Source organism: Eptesicus fuscus, chromosome 14 (genome assembly GCF_027574615.1).
Source record: "Eptesicus fuscus isolate TK198812 chromosome 14, DD_ASM_mEF_20220401, whole genome shotgun sequence".
In the NCBI taxonomy this organism is placed as follows: Eukaryota; Metazoa; Chordata; class Mammalia; order Chiroptera; family Vespertilionidae; genus Eptesicus; species Eptesicus fuscus.
The window spans coordinates 36,560,886-36,578,428 of NC_072486.1; the positions used below are offsets into that span (position 1 = coordinate 36,560,886).

The 17,543-nt window shown below is 37.6% G+C and overlaps 1 protein-coding gene across 2 annotated transcripts in view; it reads right to left on the minus strand.

Annotated features, from left to right (window-relative positions):
- Positions 1 to 17,543, minus strand: part of GNAI1 (G protein subunit alpha i1) — an 82,705-nt gene that overhangs the window by 23,475 nt on the left and 41,687 nt on the right. The window contains exons 2-3 of one of the 2 annotated variants that reach the window (XM_008149617.3): positions 5,046 to 5,088; positions 4,807 to 4,948 (exon numbers count right to left, since the gene is read on the minus strand). The exons of the other annotated variant lie outside the window; for it this stretch is intronic. Coding sequence (XP_008147839.1) covers positions 4,807 to 4,948; positions 5,046 to 5,088 — 185 coding nt within the window. The remainder of the gene's footprint in view (positions 1 to 4,806; positions 4,949 to 5,045; positions 5,089 to 17,543) is intronic. 2 annotated transcript variants of the gene reach the window in all.

The window sequence follows — 17,543 nt, forward strand, 5'->3', positions numbered from 1 at the left end:
AGAGTGTGCTGGAGGCACATATTACATTTCCAATGAAGGTTAACATCCCTTTGCTATATACATCAATCAATATTTCTCAAAATCAAAAACAATATAATCCTATATAATCTAAGTTCTCAAACATAAGCCAGAATACAAAACCAAAGACTCCCTTGGAAAAATAACAAGTAAAAATAACTAGGAACATTTTGAAAAATACTGGGGAGAGTGGGCTAAAATGATCAGATATGAAAAGCCTGCAATGTGTATAACAATGGTGTTAATGTAGTTCAACAGGATAAAGAATCCTAAATCTGAACTTACTATATGATAGCTGGCAAGGTAAATTAGTAGGAAAGAATATGACTTTTCAAAAAAATTAATAAATAATTAAGATAGCCATCTGAAGAAAATAGTAATGTCAACCCTTACTCCATACATATGACCAAGTGAGTTTCAGAGGCATTAAAGAACAAACACAAGAAGCAAAGTTAAAATTGACTCCCCTAAAATACTTTTAAAATAGCATGAAAATCTATTTGGTTTAAAGATTTTTCTAAATGTAAACATAATGGAAGAAATAATAAGGAAAGATTTAAAAAAATAAAAACCATAGATTAAGGCAAGCAAAATGGGAGAGAATATACTATATATTAGTGGGCAAAGGGTTAATACAAATGTACAATACAAACAAGCAGATAACGGAAACACCAAGACTGCAATAAGTAAATGAATAAGGGATAAAATAGACCACTAACAGAGAAACAAATCAGTAATACTTTCAACAATAAGGATTTTTTAAAAATTAAATGCTTTAAGCCCTTAAAAAAAGTCAATAAAGATAATAAAACTATAAAATTGTACTAAAAATTGAAACTGTAAATGAAATTGAAAGAAAATTTAATAAATTACCCAGTAATTTTTCAGTGTAACACTCATAAATTTTTACTACTTAGAGTGCTAAGAAAAGGTCTTGTCCTAAACTGCTGCTAGGAAGGCAAATTGGTACAACCTTTCTTAAAAGCAATCTGCAAAACCTGGCAACCTGGCAGACAGACATAAATTAACTAAAGAAATGATTTACAAATGAGAGGAACGGAGAAGTAGCCATTGTGCAAGAGCGAGCTGAGGCATTAGGGAGAATGGGAGCTTGTTTAAGTCAACTCAAGGCAAGGTTTTCAGCTCCTTACAGCCCAAGTCATTCTGACTTAAGTACTTGTCAAACTATCTGTGATGAAGGCCGGTCTGTGTTTTGATTTGTTTTTATTTCCAAACTATTTCAGAACTAACACTATTAGAAAAATAAAATTTAAATGACAAAGTACTATATAAACCCATTTTCTTAAACTATCAGAGTTAATATATAAGTTAGTTACTCTACCAATGCTTAGAAATCTGTCTGAATGCTGACTCTTAATTCTGTACTCATCCTGTGCTTGTGGACAGAAACTGGTCCATGGGCCACTTAGAGCCACACTGTTTTAAGCAATGCAGTGTCTTGGACATGCTAATATGCCCATACATAATGCTTCCCTAGCTTCACACTACTAGAAGAATCTAATTTATCAATACATTATCATCCAGAGACTGAATACACGAATTCTGAGAGAGTTTTGAAAGGATATTAGGTACAAAATTTGATTGCTCTAAGTCACCCTTAAAAACAATTTTGTTTCCTCTCATTTTAAATAACTAATGTGTAATATGCTTTGCAAATCTAGTAGTTGCCAAAAATGAAGCAAACCACAGCAAATAAGTCAGCATCTCTTAAAATGTTCATTCTTCTTAGGCAATTTTCACCCAATTAACCTACATATTAAGATGTAATTCTAAACAAGATACCAACAGGCTTTTTGTTTCTTTTGTCTCAACAAGGATGTGGGGAAGCAGATTCTCAAGTTCAGAGACACATAATAACCTTGGTATTTTGGTAAAAGAACAACAATGGGATGCATGCTCTTAACCTACCAAATACCAATCCTATGAAGCAACAGAGACTAAAATAATGTGATTCTGACACGAATAATAATAGTGGTATAATAATTATAAATAATCACAATAGCAGCAGCAAACATCTATTGAGTATCTATTATGACCAAAGCATGTGGTAAACACTTGATGTTCATTATGTCATTACTGTTCACTACCTTCCGAAGTAGATGTTATTATTATTTCCATCTTATTATAATGAAATAATCTCAGAGAGGTTAAAAAATTTAAAAAGTGACTGACCTAAGAAAGAAAACAATATATCAGTGGGGAAAAAAGAATGCAGCCCAGAAACACAGATAATTTAATGCGAATGGTCACATTTTCAAGTCACTAAGAAATGGAGTATTTAATAAGTGGTTGTAAGGCAAGAGATGATCAGATTATAAAATACACTTAGATGGTACAATCTCACATTTCCAGGTGGGTGAAGATATAAATCTAAAGAAATAAAACTGAACATTCTAGAAAAATAAGAGTAGTTTTAAAGTAATTTTAAGTTGAAGAATATTTGTCTAACAAGACACAACATAGAAGTCAGAATCAATTGCAAAAACAAAATTAAGAGTTCTGTAATAAGAAAAATACTATTTAAAAAAAGGAAAATAAACATATTGAGAAAAATATCTGCAAAATATAAAAAGGGTTAATATCCTTGATATTTCAAGAGACACAATGTGAGTAGAACAAGTAATTTAACAGAATTGAGTGAAGAACATTAAGAGGAGTGCATGAAAGAAAAAAAGTAAGTTTCCTCACCTCACTAAAAATCAGGAAAACAAAAACTAAAAAAGAAAAAGAGAAATACTTTTCACTCATGAGATACTAAAAATTAAAATGCTTATAATATCTAAATTGGCCAGACTGTGGTAGACACTGATGCACAATTTCTAGAAAAGACTATTCACGTTGCTTTTCTACTAAAAGCAAATCTGTGGTACTTATCAAAATTAAAAATCTAGTTATCCTTCAACTCAACGATAATACTTCCAGGAATTAATTCTTTAGAAATAGAAATATATTCACCCTTTGAATATATTGTTTTATTTTATAAAATGCTCTTTCCCTATTTTTGTCTAGAAAATTTTCACACGTTTCATTACCAAGCTCCAAGGTCTCTTCCTCATGCCCAGACCATGTTTAATTCATCTCTGTATTTCTTAGCACACTTCCAAAAGCCTCGCAGTTATGTGTAAGCTTGTGTTGAAGCAAAGTCAACAGAAGACAGAGTGAACTGATCAAAACAAAGTGGAAGAATGAACACATTTGCATGAAGTGGTTAACAATAGTTATCGTAAACAGAGCAGGCTGAAGGTGAACAGTGACGACTAGGGTACAACTAGAGTCCAAAAGGAGTGGTGAGAGCAGTTACTCTCAGTCAGTCCTGAAACAAAGTCCAAGTTATATTGTTTTTTCTTCTAAAAAGGCAGAAAATGGCAACATTCTTTGAGAGAAAAATAAGAAATAAAAAGACTTCATAACTGCTTGCATTGAACTTTCATTACTTCCTGGAGGCCACAAAACCTTGCTCTCTAATCACATGTAAGATATGAATGCAGAATACTCTATATGAGAATTTGATAAAAGTTTTAAATTACCATAATCAGAATTAGTGTAAAGTACAATATATATAAATTCTTGACTTTTATCTAAGGGTAGTTCCCTTCTGTGTAAGACTAAGAGCTCAAAAAGCATTTGTTAAAAGTTACAGACTCAATGGACAGTAGATAAAGCAAAAAATGTCTGGATATGATCAAATCTTGTTTCAGAAATGACAATTTAGAAGAAAGTTATGAATTATTATTAAAAACAATCTTGAAAATATTAATTCATTACACTAAGCTTTTAAATTTTTGTTTAAAAGATGATTAGAAAATTAATATGGCCTAGTAACCTATAAAGAAATGTTAGGGTAACAAAAAAAACACAACACCGATTTTATAGATTTATCTAATGTATATTTTCTAAGGTTGCCTTCATTTTATAGATTTATCTAATGTATATTTTCTAAGGTTGCCTTCATTTTTCCCTATTAAGTATGAATAGCCTCTATACAAAAAAAATCTTCATACTATTTATTAGTAAAGAGGTGGCATACACACATTTGAATACATAAAAATACAAAGGAATTATAAAACTGTAGTCACAGCAATAATAATACATCTACTTTATACAAAAAAATTAAAAAATTAAGCTGAAGATTCAATTTATGTTTTCTAGGTAGGTCAAGTTGTATACCAGTTATTAAAAATATATATCAATGAAGAAAAAAACTATACTCAAAAAATGAAACTTGTCTCCTAAGGTCCTTGTCTGTAGCTCTGACATTCTGATATATGTTTCCTCATAGCCAGTTATTTTCCTATTCTAAAGACATGCAAGCTTTTATTCTGTTTTCATTATAAGAGATTAGATTGCTTTTTAGTCTGGGCATGAATACAAATAATTAGATCATTTCAGCATTCCAAATTATAAAAACAAATTTAGAAGAATGCCAGTGTAGGCAGTTTACTAAACTCAGCAGTAATGACTAAAATTTGTTATGGAGATAGGGAGGAACCCAATATCACATGATATATAGAAAACATTGCAACAGTTATTAAATTGTCCAAATCTTCTGATGGATAAGGAGAATATTCTAGCTATACAGGGAAGATTACACACTCTGTGTATTCTTATTTCATTCACTTCTAAGGCTTCTGACTTCACTCACCATCCTTTGATTGCTTTTATAAAATGGTCCTGAGATACCTGATAAATCTGTTTTGTGGTATGGTATTATGCAAGTTATTATTCTTTATACTCATCAGGCCTGCTCCGAAGAATTTAATAACTTACCGCCCGAGCTGAGTCACCGAAGTCTATCTTCAACCTCCCCATGGCTCTGATGATAGCAATGATGGACTGAATGGTGTTACTGTAGACCACCGCTTTGTACTGTTTACATTCTTCCTCCGAATAGCCAGCCTCATGGATAATTCTAATGAGACAAAGGGAGAAAGAAAACACTTACTTCCTCTGATGGAAGGGTACATTTTAACAGAAAAATACTAATTTAATGTTTTAAATCTACTTACTTCATTTGCTTCACAATTGTACTTTTCCCAGATTCACCAGCACCTAAAAAAGGTAAAATTATACAGAATAAGGCATTTCTAACTTCATCAGCTGTATATCCAACTTCCAACAGACACACCTTGTTTTTCTTTCTCCTTCTGTCTCTTACGGTGGAATTTTATTTTATATCAAAACTATCTTTGTTATTTTCCAAACACATAGACAAGTTCCCAAAAATAAGTCCCATCTGTTTATTACTTCATAATACTTAAATTCAATAAATAAAACTTAACTGGAAAAAAAATGCTTTTATTGTTGTCCACATATATTCTCCAAAGCATTAAAAATTTCTATCTATAAATTAAAATAAGTTTTATTCGAGATTTTGAGCTCCCCATTAAAACATGTTTTAACTGCCTGGCCAATAATCATAATTTAACCCTTGACTTTTGGGGTGTAGATGGCAGTGATGCCAAGAAGTCACATAAAAGTAATTTTAAAATATTATACATTAAAATAGCCACGTCTCATGCAACGTATGTTCCACCACCATTATCATCGCCAACATGATTTGCTGCACCAGGAGGCAATGGCTTATGCAGGACTGAAAGGTCTCCCCCTGTTTTTCTATCTTCCTTGTCATCCAAATGACAAGGGCTCCTTAGCCCATTCTAAACCTCTCCTTCACTCTCTACTAATGTAGGGTCTTCACACAATCTGAGTCCCTGCCAGTATACCATCGTAACGTGAAAATGTTACTAATGAAATGGCCTTATAAAGTAGAGCTCTCTTATCCTTCACACTTAACAGTAGCTGCTATCTTTACATAAATTAGATCAGTTACTTGTCAGGTTCATCCTGATTGGTAGATACTGAGAACATCTGCATATAGAACATAAATAATATATTACAATTCTATTGTTTAGCGCTGTGATTTTAAACTGGTGTGCCCCAGCACACTGGTGAACTGCAAGAATTTTTAAATTTAGTCAGAGGCCCGGATCTCTTTCTCCTTAAATTGTCAAAAAAAAAAAAAAAAAAAAGGACAACAGCTAACACAATAGCTGTCCAGTATGAATAAATCAAAATTATACCCATTTTTTGTCAGATTGGCAAAAATACATATTTTTTGTTGTGCCGCAGAATTTTAGAAATCAGTTTGTGTGCGCCATGAGATGAAAAGGGCTGAAAGTTGCTGGTTTAGCTGCACATTGTCTTTGGCCACAGCTACATATCATGAACATATTTACTGCCATTTGAGATAGGGCTCAGGATTTTCATTATCTGGGCTATATTCCCATTTTTCCTAGCCATTCCTCCAGTGCTTTATGCTCCCAGCATTACTGAATACAACTTATAGTTCCAAGAACACTTACTGCTGATCATGCCACAAATCTTCAAACAGTTTCCCTTAACAAAATATGATTTGCTCTACTTCCTCTTGCCACCCTGGTGATCCTCTATCAACCATCACACTTATCTCCATCAACCTTTCCTGACCCACTCCCCATGTGATCCCTGTTGCCTCTGACTTTGCACTTATTTCTATTTGAATTCTCAGCAGCTATCTTGTGTTAGACACACAATCAACCAGAAATGCAGTTGAATTTATTTAAGCTATTTATGACTGATACAATTAGATGGCACATTTCTAGGCTTCCTTCTCTTTACCCCCTCCCCCCTCCAGCCACACACACACACACACACACACACTAAATTATCAGAGGAATCTGAGAACAGGCCACAGTTAAATGTCTTATTTGAAATTCTGTGGAGGAAATATTGCTTAAATTTTACTTGTGATTTGATATTCAAATTATTTTCCCAAGATATCAGTACATTAAATAGAAAAGCAAGAGCTGAATAAAGAATGAGGGCATTCTTCATTTCCAGACAGCTTTGAATCTTTCTGGGCATCTGCCAATAAAAATAATTCCAAGATAAACAACCCATTATTTATTAATTAACAACAGTGTACTTGGTTCTGTGAAAAAGCACAATTGTAAGCATATGGCTCACACATTTCTCTAATGCGAGAGGTCCACCCAAGTATCACACCTAGGCAGTTCCCCGCAGGGCTATCTTCAAGAAGGCCTTGTGGGTTCCTAGGGCACTGTAATCTGAGTCAGCAGGAGCCACGCTATAATGGAACCATCTAGATCCCAGTATCCATACACAAAAGGGATTCCATAGGCACAGTGAGCTTCACTGAACAGCCAGCCACCCATGGTCCATTCTGTCAGTGAAACAACTCAACAATTCAAACGGCTAGAGAAGGGCTTACTACCTGAGATAGGCTAGTCGGGTCTGACAGCCACTCAAGGAGAAACATCAGAAATAGTAGACAACGTAATCATTACCAGTCAAACTACATATAACACAGATAAAATTTTTTAAAATCTTAATGAGAAAAGAAACAAAAATTTCCTGGTGTTAGACATTATCTTAATTTCTAATTCACTGCGTATCTCTTAAAATAACTGGTGGCATGAGACACTTAGCTTACTTTGCAAGAGCATCTAGTCAAAGGCTTGTGGCTCAGAAAAATGCTGATATCTATTTAACATTAAAGTAGGGGGATGAATTTCTTGTTAATTGAATTTCTACTTAATTTCTTGCTAGTCCCAAGTACTCTTTGTGGAATACATGTCCTAGAGGCAGAAGTGCCGGAAAAAAAAAAAATAGCTTTCAAAGCTTAGCAATTTATGTAACTAGTTTCCAATTCTCACTTCTATGCAGAGCCCTAGTAGGAACATTACAAATGCTACACAGTTATGGTTCCAACATCCTAAATACTGGCATTCTTTCAACCTAGCAGAGAGGGAAGAGCTAGTTAAAGGTTGTTCTCAAGTCCACACAGTCATGTTTGAGAAACTGGCAGAAAGCAATATGTGAGAACCAAAAAACCCTCCAAGGTAGTGGAGGGGCAGGGAAGAAAGAAAAAGGGTAAATTTTCCTAACAATACTCAGCTAGGCGGCTAATGCTTTTCATCTAAACCCAGAGGTGGGTTTCAAAGGTTGGGAGCACCCTTCCTTTAAGAGGAACCAAGGACTACATAACATGCACTGGTCAGGAAAGGTCGAAGTGCGTGACCACCGCAGTCACTAGGTCAGGCCGGTCAAGGTAACCATGTAAAACCGCACCTCTGAGAGCAAATACTGAGCACAGCAGGTGCACAAAGTGGAGCTCAGCATCTGATGCTAAGGGATCACAGCGATGGTGAAAGGACGAAGGAGCATCCCCCAGTCACACAGACGGAACTCCTCTGCAGTCAGGGGGGCGCGAGGCAGCTATTAAAATGCTAATCTACTGTTTGAGAAATCCTACGTTTTCATGTAGAATGAACAAATTAAAAATTTTACATTCAATTAAAACTAAATTGCAATTACATCCAAATTATAAATGCATTTGAAGTCACCTCTATTTATCTATTAATCCTGCTACTATAGGATTAATAAAATCAAGGTCCTAATATTTAAGATAGAAGCAAAGAAAGTGAGAGTAAGGGCAAATATAAATTAAAAACAAGAGGCTTAATTATCCCTACTTAAAGAAAAATATTTTCCTCCCCTCCTTTTTCTTAGAGCATTTATTTTGGAAACATTTATATGTACGTATACTTTTGAAAACTAAATAGGGCGTTCTTAAAATCAGATTTACAATCCAGAATGTCTTTCGCTAGGACCGGGGAGCCATTTCTTTGAAATGTAAACATAACAGAGGGGATGGTGCCCCATCTTCTGGTTTACGTGGGAAGATAGGATCCTAATTTGGGTGGGTACCCCCTCCAAGCTGCAAAACTGTCATAAAGTAATGAGAAGTTTATTTCTCCTCTGGATAAGGCCAATTATCTAACACAGATGGTCTCCCCAGTTAACAGGTAAAGTTAGGATGAACTATAAGGCGTGGCAAAGGGTGTGGCCAAGCCTCTTATTTAAGGACTAGTTACTGTTTATTTTGAAAACATGTATGCAATCGGTTGCATCACCTTGGATATATAAGGGGATGAGATTCTTTTGTCCCTGAAATCTTTAGTGACTGCCTGAGATGCACACCGCACTCGGGGCAATGCGTATTCAATAATAAAAGTGTTTTCTTTCTCTACTACTTTTGTGAAAAGAATTCTTGGGTTGGGAGATTTTGTTTCTATTCTAATTCCCTAACAGGGGTAAGAATCTAAAAACATATATTGTTTTAAATTTAAGTATAAGAAGCTCTGAACTTATAGTTAAATGAATATACAGGGTGGGGCAAAAATAGGTTTATAGTTGTGAGTAGGTGAAACAGAGCTTATTCTTGTATTATTTATTATTGTATTTTCCATATAAACAACTGTAAACCTACTTTTGCCCCATCCTGTATTAATTATTTACTAGTCATAAGTCATAAATAACTGAGCAAAAGACATGAGAACAAATAAACTTGAGCTTTAGACAAAGCAATGTATGGTTCCTTAAGGGAGGAGAACATTCTCCGCCTGAAATTATTTTCATAAATTCATGTAACTATCATTGGGAGCAAAATTCCTCATGTTTATAGGATCTATGTAAACTATAAAACAAAACATTTTTATAAATTTACATGTACATATTTATAAGACATTTCTGACATTCTGGAATATAACAATAAGCTGATGACTAAATATCAGAATCTATATCGTCCACATTCCCCACTCTCTCCAATCTTAATTTCTCATAAAACAACTACCGCCTGAGTCATTTATGCCTGAGATAGGTACCATGCTATCAGACAGAGCAAAAATGGATGCACACTCAAGGCTACTCTAGAAAGACCGGACAAAACAATGAACTGTGGGCTCTTTCCTGGCAGCCCAAAGAGACCACGCCCATCAGCTAACTGAACTGAGAAATCAGTGTGTCTACAAGTCAAGATTCCCAAGGTGAGGGTGAGGATGGAGGACTGAATGCCACAAGCATATTATTGGAGGTATACAAGTTTTCTACAATTTTTAATTCATTGTTTTCATTTGTATAATGATAAATAATTTACGAAATTCTGAGTCACTTAAATGAATCCATATGGCTGAACAAAGCCATATAATTTCAGGATCTGAAACTGAACAGAGCCATACAATTCCAGGCTCTATATCTGAATTGGTGTTTATAGGTGCCTAAGGCACAAAGTACTAGATATTGTACCTCACTTAGGGCCCCATCCATCCACCACTCTATCTGGTTTGGGTGTCAATCACTAGACCCCTAACCACCAAGGAAGGGGTCATGTGTTTGTTTCTGGCCAATCAGAGTTTGTACGTCATAGGAACTAAAATTCTTTATGCTTACAGATGTTATATAAAGCAACATTTTCCATATATATATATATATATATATATGTATATATGTATATATGTATATGTATATATGTATGTATAAAAATATATAAAACTTACAAAGTAATCACTTTGGATACAGTGATTTCCCACCCCCACCCACCTCACCCAAAAAATGAGATCTAGGCACCAATCAGGTACCTTCCCTGGCCTTTTGTGTGAAAGCTATCGAGAAAAATCACAGCACTGAAAGGATGATGTATAATGTGGGCTGCAGAAGCCATTTTCCACAATCGCATCACAGAGTACACCATTTGAGGAAGGAGCCCAAACAGGGAAGCAGCACCGAGACGGAGAGAACCCTAGGATGAGAGCAGCCTGACACCCTGAACCTTTGATGAAGTCATACTTAGGGAGAGCATTCCAGTGTACCACCCAGAATGGAACCCTTTGGAGCGTTGGAGGGGGCACAAGCATACACCAGGATTGGCTTGGGCAAAGCAGGAAATATATCTCACTCTTCATAACTGAAGACAATTTCACCCTCATTTCCAAGCTATGAGAGCCAGTTATAAGTTTGCTTTCTGTGACATGGATCCAAAAAGTTTGGATTAACTCCGTGCCAAGTATATTACTTTAATTATCTTGAGCTAATGAGGGAAAAACAAAAGTTAATGATGCATTTGGGCCAAGTGATGGTCAAATGATAATCACTGAAGGCTTTACAAAAGAAAGTTAGAGAAGTTTAGATAGAGAAAAAAGGTGGAAAATTACTCGTTACACAGCCCACTGTAAAAGAGGTATGCTAAATCCAAAAAAATCATATTGCAAGTATAATTTATTGTAGTTAATGTATCACTACCATATTAAATTAATAATAATTTTACTTTTAAATTTATATATTTTATATATTTGTATATACATGGTGGGGCAAAAGTAGATTTACAGTTGTGAGTATGGAAAACAGTTTATTCTTGTATTGTTATTCATTAATTATTGTATTATTCATTAATTATTATATTATTTTCCATAGAAACAACTGTAAATCTACTTTTGCCCACCCTGTAAATTTATAAAATTGTTTAGTTTTATAGTTTACATCAGGGGTCCTCAAACTTTTTAAACAGGGGGCCAGTTCACTGTCCCTCAGACCGTTGGAGGGCCGAACTATAGTTAAAAAAAAAAACTATGAACAAATTCCTATGCACACTGCACATATCTTAATTTGAAGTAAAACAACAAAACGGCAAAAACACCCGCATGTGGCCCGCGGGCCGCAGTTTGAGGATGCCTGGTTTACATAGATCCTATAAACATGAGGAATTTTTCTCCCAGTGATAGTTACACGCATTTGTGAAAATAACTTGGAGCCACACAGGCAGAGAATGGTTTCCTTCACTAGGGAACCATATATTGCTTTGTCTAAGACTCAAGTTCATTCTCATGGCTTTTGCTCAGTTATTTATAATTTATGACCAGTAAGTAATTAATACATATGCAAACTTTTACAACTTTTCCCATGTCAACTGACAATGTTCCCTGGGTCTCTCTCACGTTTCTGAACATGTGTGGGCAGAGGCACTGCCTCTTGTTCCCATCATCTTTTCAAGGATGTTTCGCTGGAGAACAAACAGTCCTGGAAGACAATGTCTCCTCTCCCTCTGGAGCACAGGGCAGGTCTGTTTACTGTCCAGTACAGTAAAGAGAATGTGTCCTCTGGGACAGAGGTCAGGCGGGCTTACTGCACATTATGAAAACATACATTGGGGATCCCTAAGTTCAGGGTTCCTCTACTGCCACATTACCCACTGCTTGTCTAGCCATCACCTGGCTCTCCTTCTCTTGTCCTTAGGGAATTGGGCTTGGTAAATCACCGTAATAAATGCTGATTCTCTAGCAACTGCAATTGTTGTAATAAAATCCCTTTTGTCTCTGAACCAGAAGTCTCTTATCCTCTGCTAGCAACCATGAAACTGTTACAGGCTAACTTGTTAGCTTGTAAGCAGGGTAAAGTCTCAGACACTGAACATGCTGTTCTGCTCAATTTATAAATAATTCCCAAATTTCTGGTGACTAAGGGCACTTCCAGCCATTGTCTCTATACCTGTACCCAGTCTTTTTGTTGTTGGTAATCCTCACCCGAGGATATTTTTTCCACTGATTTTTAGAGAGAGTGGAAAGGAGGGAGGAGGAGGAGGAAAGGGCAGAGGAAGAGAGGGAGGAAGAGAGAGAAGAGAGAGGAAGAGAGAGAGGAGAGAGAGAGAGAGAGAGAGAGAGAGAGAGAGAGAGAGAGAGAGAGAGAGAGAGAGAGAAGAAACATTGATATGAGAGAGACACATCAATTGGTTGCCCCTCTGTACGTGCCCGACCGGGACGGGGATCAAACCTGCAACCCAGGTACGTGCCCTTGACCTGGAATCAAACCCGCAATCCTTCGGTCTACCAGCTCACACTCTAACCCAGTGATGGGCAACCTTCTGAGCTTGGTGTGCCAAACTTCGCCAAAAAACTGAGCATAACTCGGGTAGTGTGTCACTTTGAGGAAAAAACATTATTTCGCAAATGTTTCATCCTCAGGAGCAGCAAATGTTTCATCCTCGGCATGCGGCCGCCTCAGCGGCCACGTGTCATCAGAAATGGCTACGCGTGTCCGTGCTGACACGCGTGTCATAGGTTCGCCATCACTGCCTAACCACTAAGTAAAACCACCAGTGCTGTACCCAATCTTTTTATTTCTTCCCACAAATGTCAACTCAAATAGGTTTGTCCAGTAAATCCAAAGAAAAAGAACAGTGGTTCTCAAGGTATGATCTAAGGATCAACTTATCAGCAACACTTAAGAAATGTACATTATCAGGCCCCACCCAGAATTCACTGAGTAAGAAACACTGGGAGTGGGCCCAGCAATCTGCGCTTTAACAATCCCTCCAGAGGATTCTGATGCAAGCCAGAGAACAAGGACCACTGAGGTAGAAGAAAACTCAAATAATCATAGTCACTTAGCTGTTGATTAGCTATAAAAACAACATATTACTTTAATAATTTTCCTCTTCTCTCAAAAAAGTAAGACAAGGAACATTGTTTTCCATTACAACAAACAGCTTATTAAAAGGCAGCTGGGCCCTAGCTGGTTTGGCTCAGTGGATAGAGCGTCAGCCCGCGGACTGAAGGGTCCTGGGTTCGATTCTGGTCAAGAGCACATGCCCAGGTTGTGGGCTCGATCCCCAGTGGGGGTGTGCAGGAGGCAGCCGATCAATGATTCTCATCATTGATGTTTCTCTCTCTCTCTCTCCCTCTTCCTTCCTCTCTGAAATAATAAAAAAAAAAAGGCAGCTGGATTCTCATATCTACTTCCCCATTTAATGTGGTGCAATATATTACTTTGGCTGAAGTATATAAAGAAAATCCATTTTCATATAATTATGTAGTTAGGATAAGAAAGACCATATCATTAGCATTTACAGATAACTGTGGATAGCCTACACCAAAATTTTAAAAGGATCAAGTTTGGTTATAATGCATTTCTATGAACTTTTCATACTCTGACACTGTAAAATCCCTTGGTCTATTCTGTACTTGGAATGGATCTTTCACCCATGTATGATATGGAAATTAGTTTACTGAGTTATACAGAATTGAATGTTGATGAATTTCAATATACAACCCCCCCCCCCAAAAAAAAAAAACACAAAAAAAAAACAACAACCCTGTTTTTTAATATTACCCATAATTTCACCAGGAAAGGCCTTAAGTCTTGGGAGATGTCAAGCTCCCAGTGGTAGGGACAAGTTTTTTAAACTTTCCTTCATTTATTCATTTTTTTGTGTGTGCAAAAGCTCACATTTTATTATTAGCGACAAATACTGTTAGCTGTTTTCCTTGACGTGACAGACTAACTCTGCCAAATTCACAAGTTCAACTAACCATAATTTATCTATCAGTCATTCTTTCAAGTAAATATGGCATTCCAGGAAAAGGGCAACCAGCTCAATTCACAACGCAATCACACAGCTTTGCCTCAGATAGGCAGCATACTTCGACATACAGAGGTACTTAGGATGTGCTTCTCATTTGGTCACACGGAATATTAAAGAGTTGTGTACCTAATGATCCAGATTTAATGAAAATAATGCCCTTTAGGACTTCATCATTTTTTTTTTTTTTAATCGTAAGTGCATAGAAGCAAAGAATACCATGAGTACTAGAACAATTGGGTGCTACTGACCTGACCCATTATTACTTTGGTACCATTAGAGGGCATAACAACAGGATGGAAAAGCCAAACATCTCTCTAATATGAAAATGGTCTCGGGGCCTCCAGGGTCTATGGGTCACTCCCAGAACAACTGAGCTCACATCTTTCTCACCCACTGGACTACAAGCTATGAGAGAAGAGAGCCCTTGATTTTTGTCACCATGATATCCCCAAAGCTTACTCCTGGCACATAGCAGGAGAGCGAGCAATAAATATTTATTCACTGGCTGGGAGACAGAAAGGCAGGAAAGGGAGGAAGGGAGGAACAGGGGGCCATGAAGAAAGTAGAAGAAAATATAAGTGAATATTTATATGAACTGTTAGAAGACCATGAGAAATAAGAAAAAGTGTGGTGACCGCCCACAAAACAGGTTCTCTCCTTCTTCTATTATCATACGAGCAGTGCCTGGGAATACGGTAACTAGTGACTGTATTTCTTATCCTCCCTTGCTGCTAACTGTCAGCCACGTCACCACATTTCTCATCAAGCCGTGTGTGTGTAAAAAGAAAAAGCAGCCTTGGATTCTCTCTCTCCCGATCCTTCGTATGAACTGGGAATCAGGTGTGCCTAAGGCCCTGTTCCATCGGGGCCCGGGGGGGTGGGACACTGCGAAGGCAGCACGCCCACACCAGGCAGAGCACCCAGCACTGTGGCATTTCGCCTTAGATGTGTGCATGGGAGAAATAAGCAGCTGTCTGCTTTAGGCCACGGTCAGGTTCAGTTTCTTTGACACAGAGCTTGGCTTTATGCTGACATTTTTAAATGTCATCTAGGGAGGCCACGTGCCCCTTAGTCTGGGTGAAGCCGTGCCCCTGGGTCCGGCCGAGACCAAACCAGAGGGAGTCGGACCTCCGTTACCACCATTTGTCCACTATCCAGAGCTGAGGGGTCAGTGCTGACATGTACACATAAGGAACTGGTGGACATTGAAATTGGGTCTCAAAGGAACTGTTGGTCCAGAAAGAAACTCACTACAGACTGATTCATTTGCCTGTCAGCATAACTATTATTGCTCGTCTCACATTCAGTTCTTATAAGTATATATCTAGTGACATATGATCTCGCTCATCTAGGGGAAATGATGAACAACATAGACTGATGAACAAGAACAGAACCAGAAACAAGGAGGCATCGATCGGACTATCGGGCCTCAGAGGGAGGATAGGGGAGGGTGGGGGGAGGGGGGAGAGATCAACCAAAGGACTTGTGTGCATGCATATGAGCCTAACCAACGGTTAAGTTCAACTGGGGGTTGGGGCATCCGTGGGGAGGGGTGTGGGATGGGAATGGGGGGATGAGGACAAATATGTGACACCTTAATCAATAAAGAAATTAAAAAAACAAACAAACAAAAAAAAAAAGCAAAACATAAATAAATAAATAAATGTCATCTAGGTTTACATATACAAATACATAGATATATAAAGAAAACAAACAAAAACCGCCAAAAACTACATATGTTTTTTTTTAAAATCACCATACATAAAGTGGAAAGGCAAACTACAGAAGAGGGAAAAATATTAGTAATGAATGAGTATCAAAGTGTAGATTTCCTTAACTCATCATGAATTAACATTAACTGACAAGAAAAATACCAATATTCTAAACAGCAAGACACAGAGGTAATTTATAGAGAAAAGGTAAACATATATAGTATTTTTAAACTGCACATATAAATACAGTTGTTGCTCCGTATCCACGGAGGACTGGTTCCAGAACCCCACCTCAGACACCAACATCCGAGGATGCTTAAGTCTCCTATATAAAATGGCATAGTATTTCCATATGGCCTATATTTGCACACATGTGCCTGCACATCACTTCCTTCACATGGATTCAGCACAGTGCTCAGGGCATACATGGCAAATTCAAGTGTTGCTCTCTAGAACTTTCTGGAATTTTTTTAAATTTTCAAATATATGATCCACAGTTGGCTGAATTCATCAATGTGAAACCTGAAGATATTAAAAACTGACTATCCTATATAATAAAGAGCTAATATGTAAATGATCATCACGTCCTCACGCTGCCACACTGCAGTAACTTCTCAGACACTCAACACTGGGGAGAGAGAGGAATGGGAACCAGCCAGGCACAAATGAGCTCGTGAGAGAGGAATGGGGACCAGCCAGGCTGCGGTCTGGGAGACAAGCCGCCCACCCAGAGGTCCCGGGCATCTGTGGCTGCGGCCAGGGCGAAGCCAGCCCGGGTCCTGTGTGCCTGCGGCCGGTCAGAAGGAAGGAAGCCCGGGTCCCAGATGCGGGGCGAGGCAGAGGCAGTTAGGGGTGATCAGGCAGGCAGGCAGGCAGGCGAGTGTTTAGGAGTCAGCGGTCCCGGATTGCGAGAGGCAGTTGGACATCCCCTGAGAGGTCCCAGATTGGAGAGGGTGCAGGCCGGGCTGAGGGACCCTGTCCCTGTGCACAAATTTCTTGCACCAGGTCTCTAGTATACATATATGCAAAAGAAGGAAATATGAAATATATTGGGGGAAAAGTGTTTACATCTGAATAATGCCATTTTGTTCCTCAAACATTTCTGTAATTTCCAACTTTTTAAATTCTATATAAGTTTTATTCAAAATTGTACAATTTATTTAGAAACCTTTGGTCAGCTCTCTCCCATGATTAAAGTTAAACAAAATCATCTTCTTTAATCTTGTTTGCTTCAACCCATGTTCCCATCTCATTACTCATGCACATAAATCTCCTATTCTACTCACAGCAAATTTCTTTTACTCCCCAAAGTTTCATGGTCATTCTTGCCTCGTTCCTTCTCCTTACTTTCTCCCAAGTGGAGCCCATTATCAACATGGGCACTAAAAAGGATCATGCCATGTTTAGGCAGGAGAGCTTCTGGGGTTCAGCTTTCCTACCAAGGCACCTCCAGTTGTCAGTACAGAAACTGACTTGACAAACACTGGGTCTGCCACGTGGCCCAATATAGCAGGTGGGAAAACCACCAAGGCCATGAG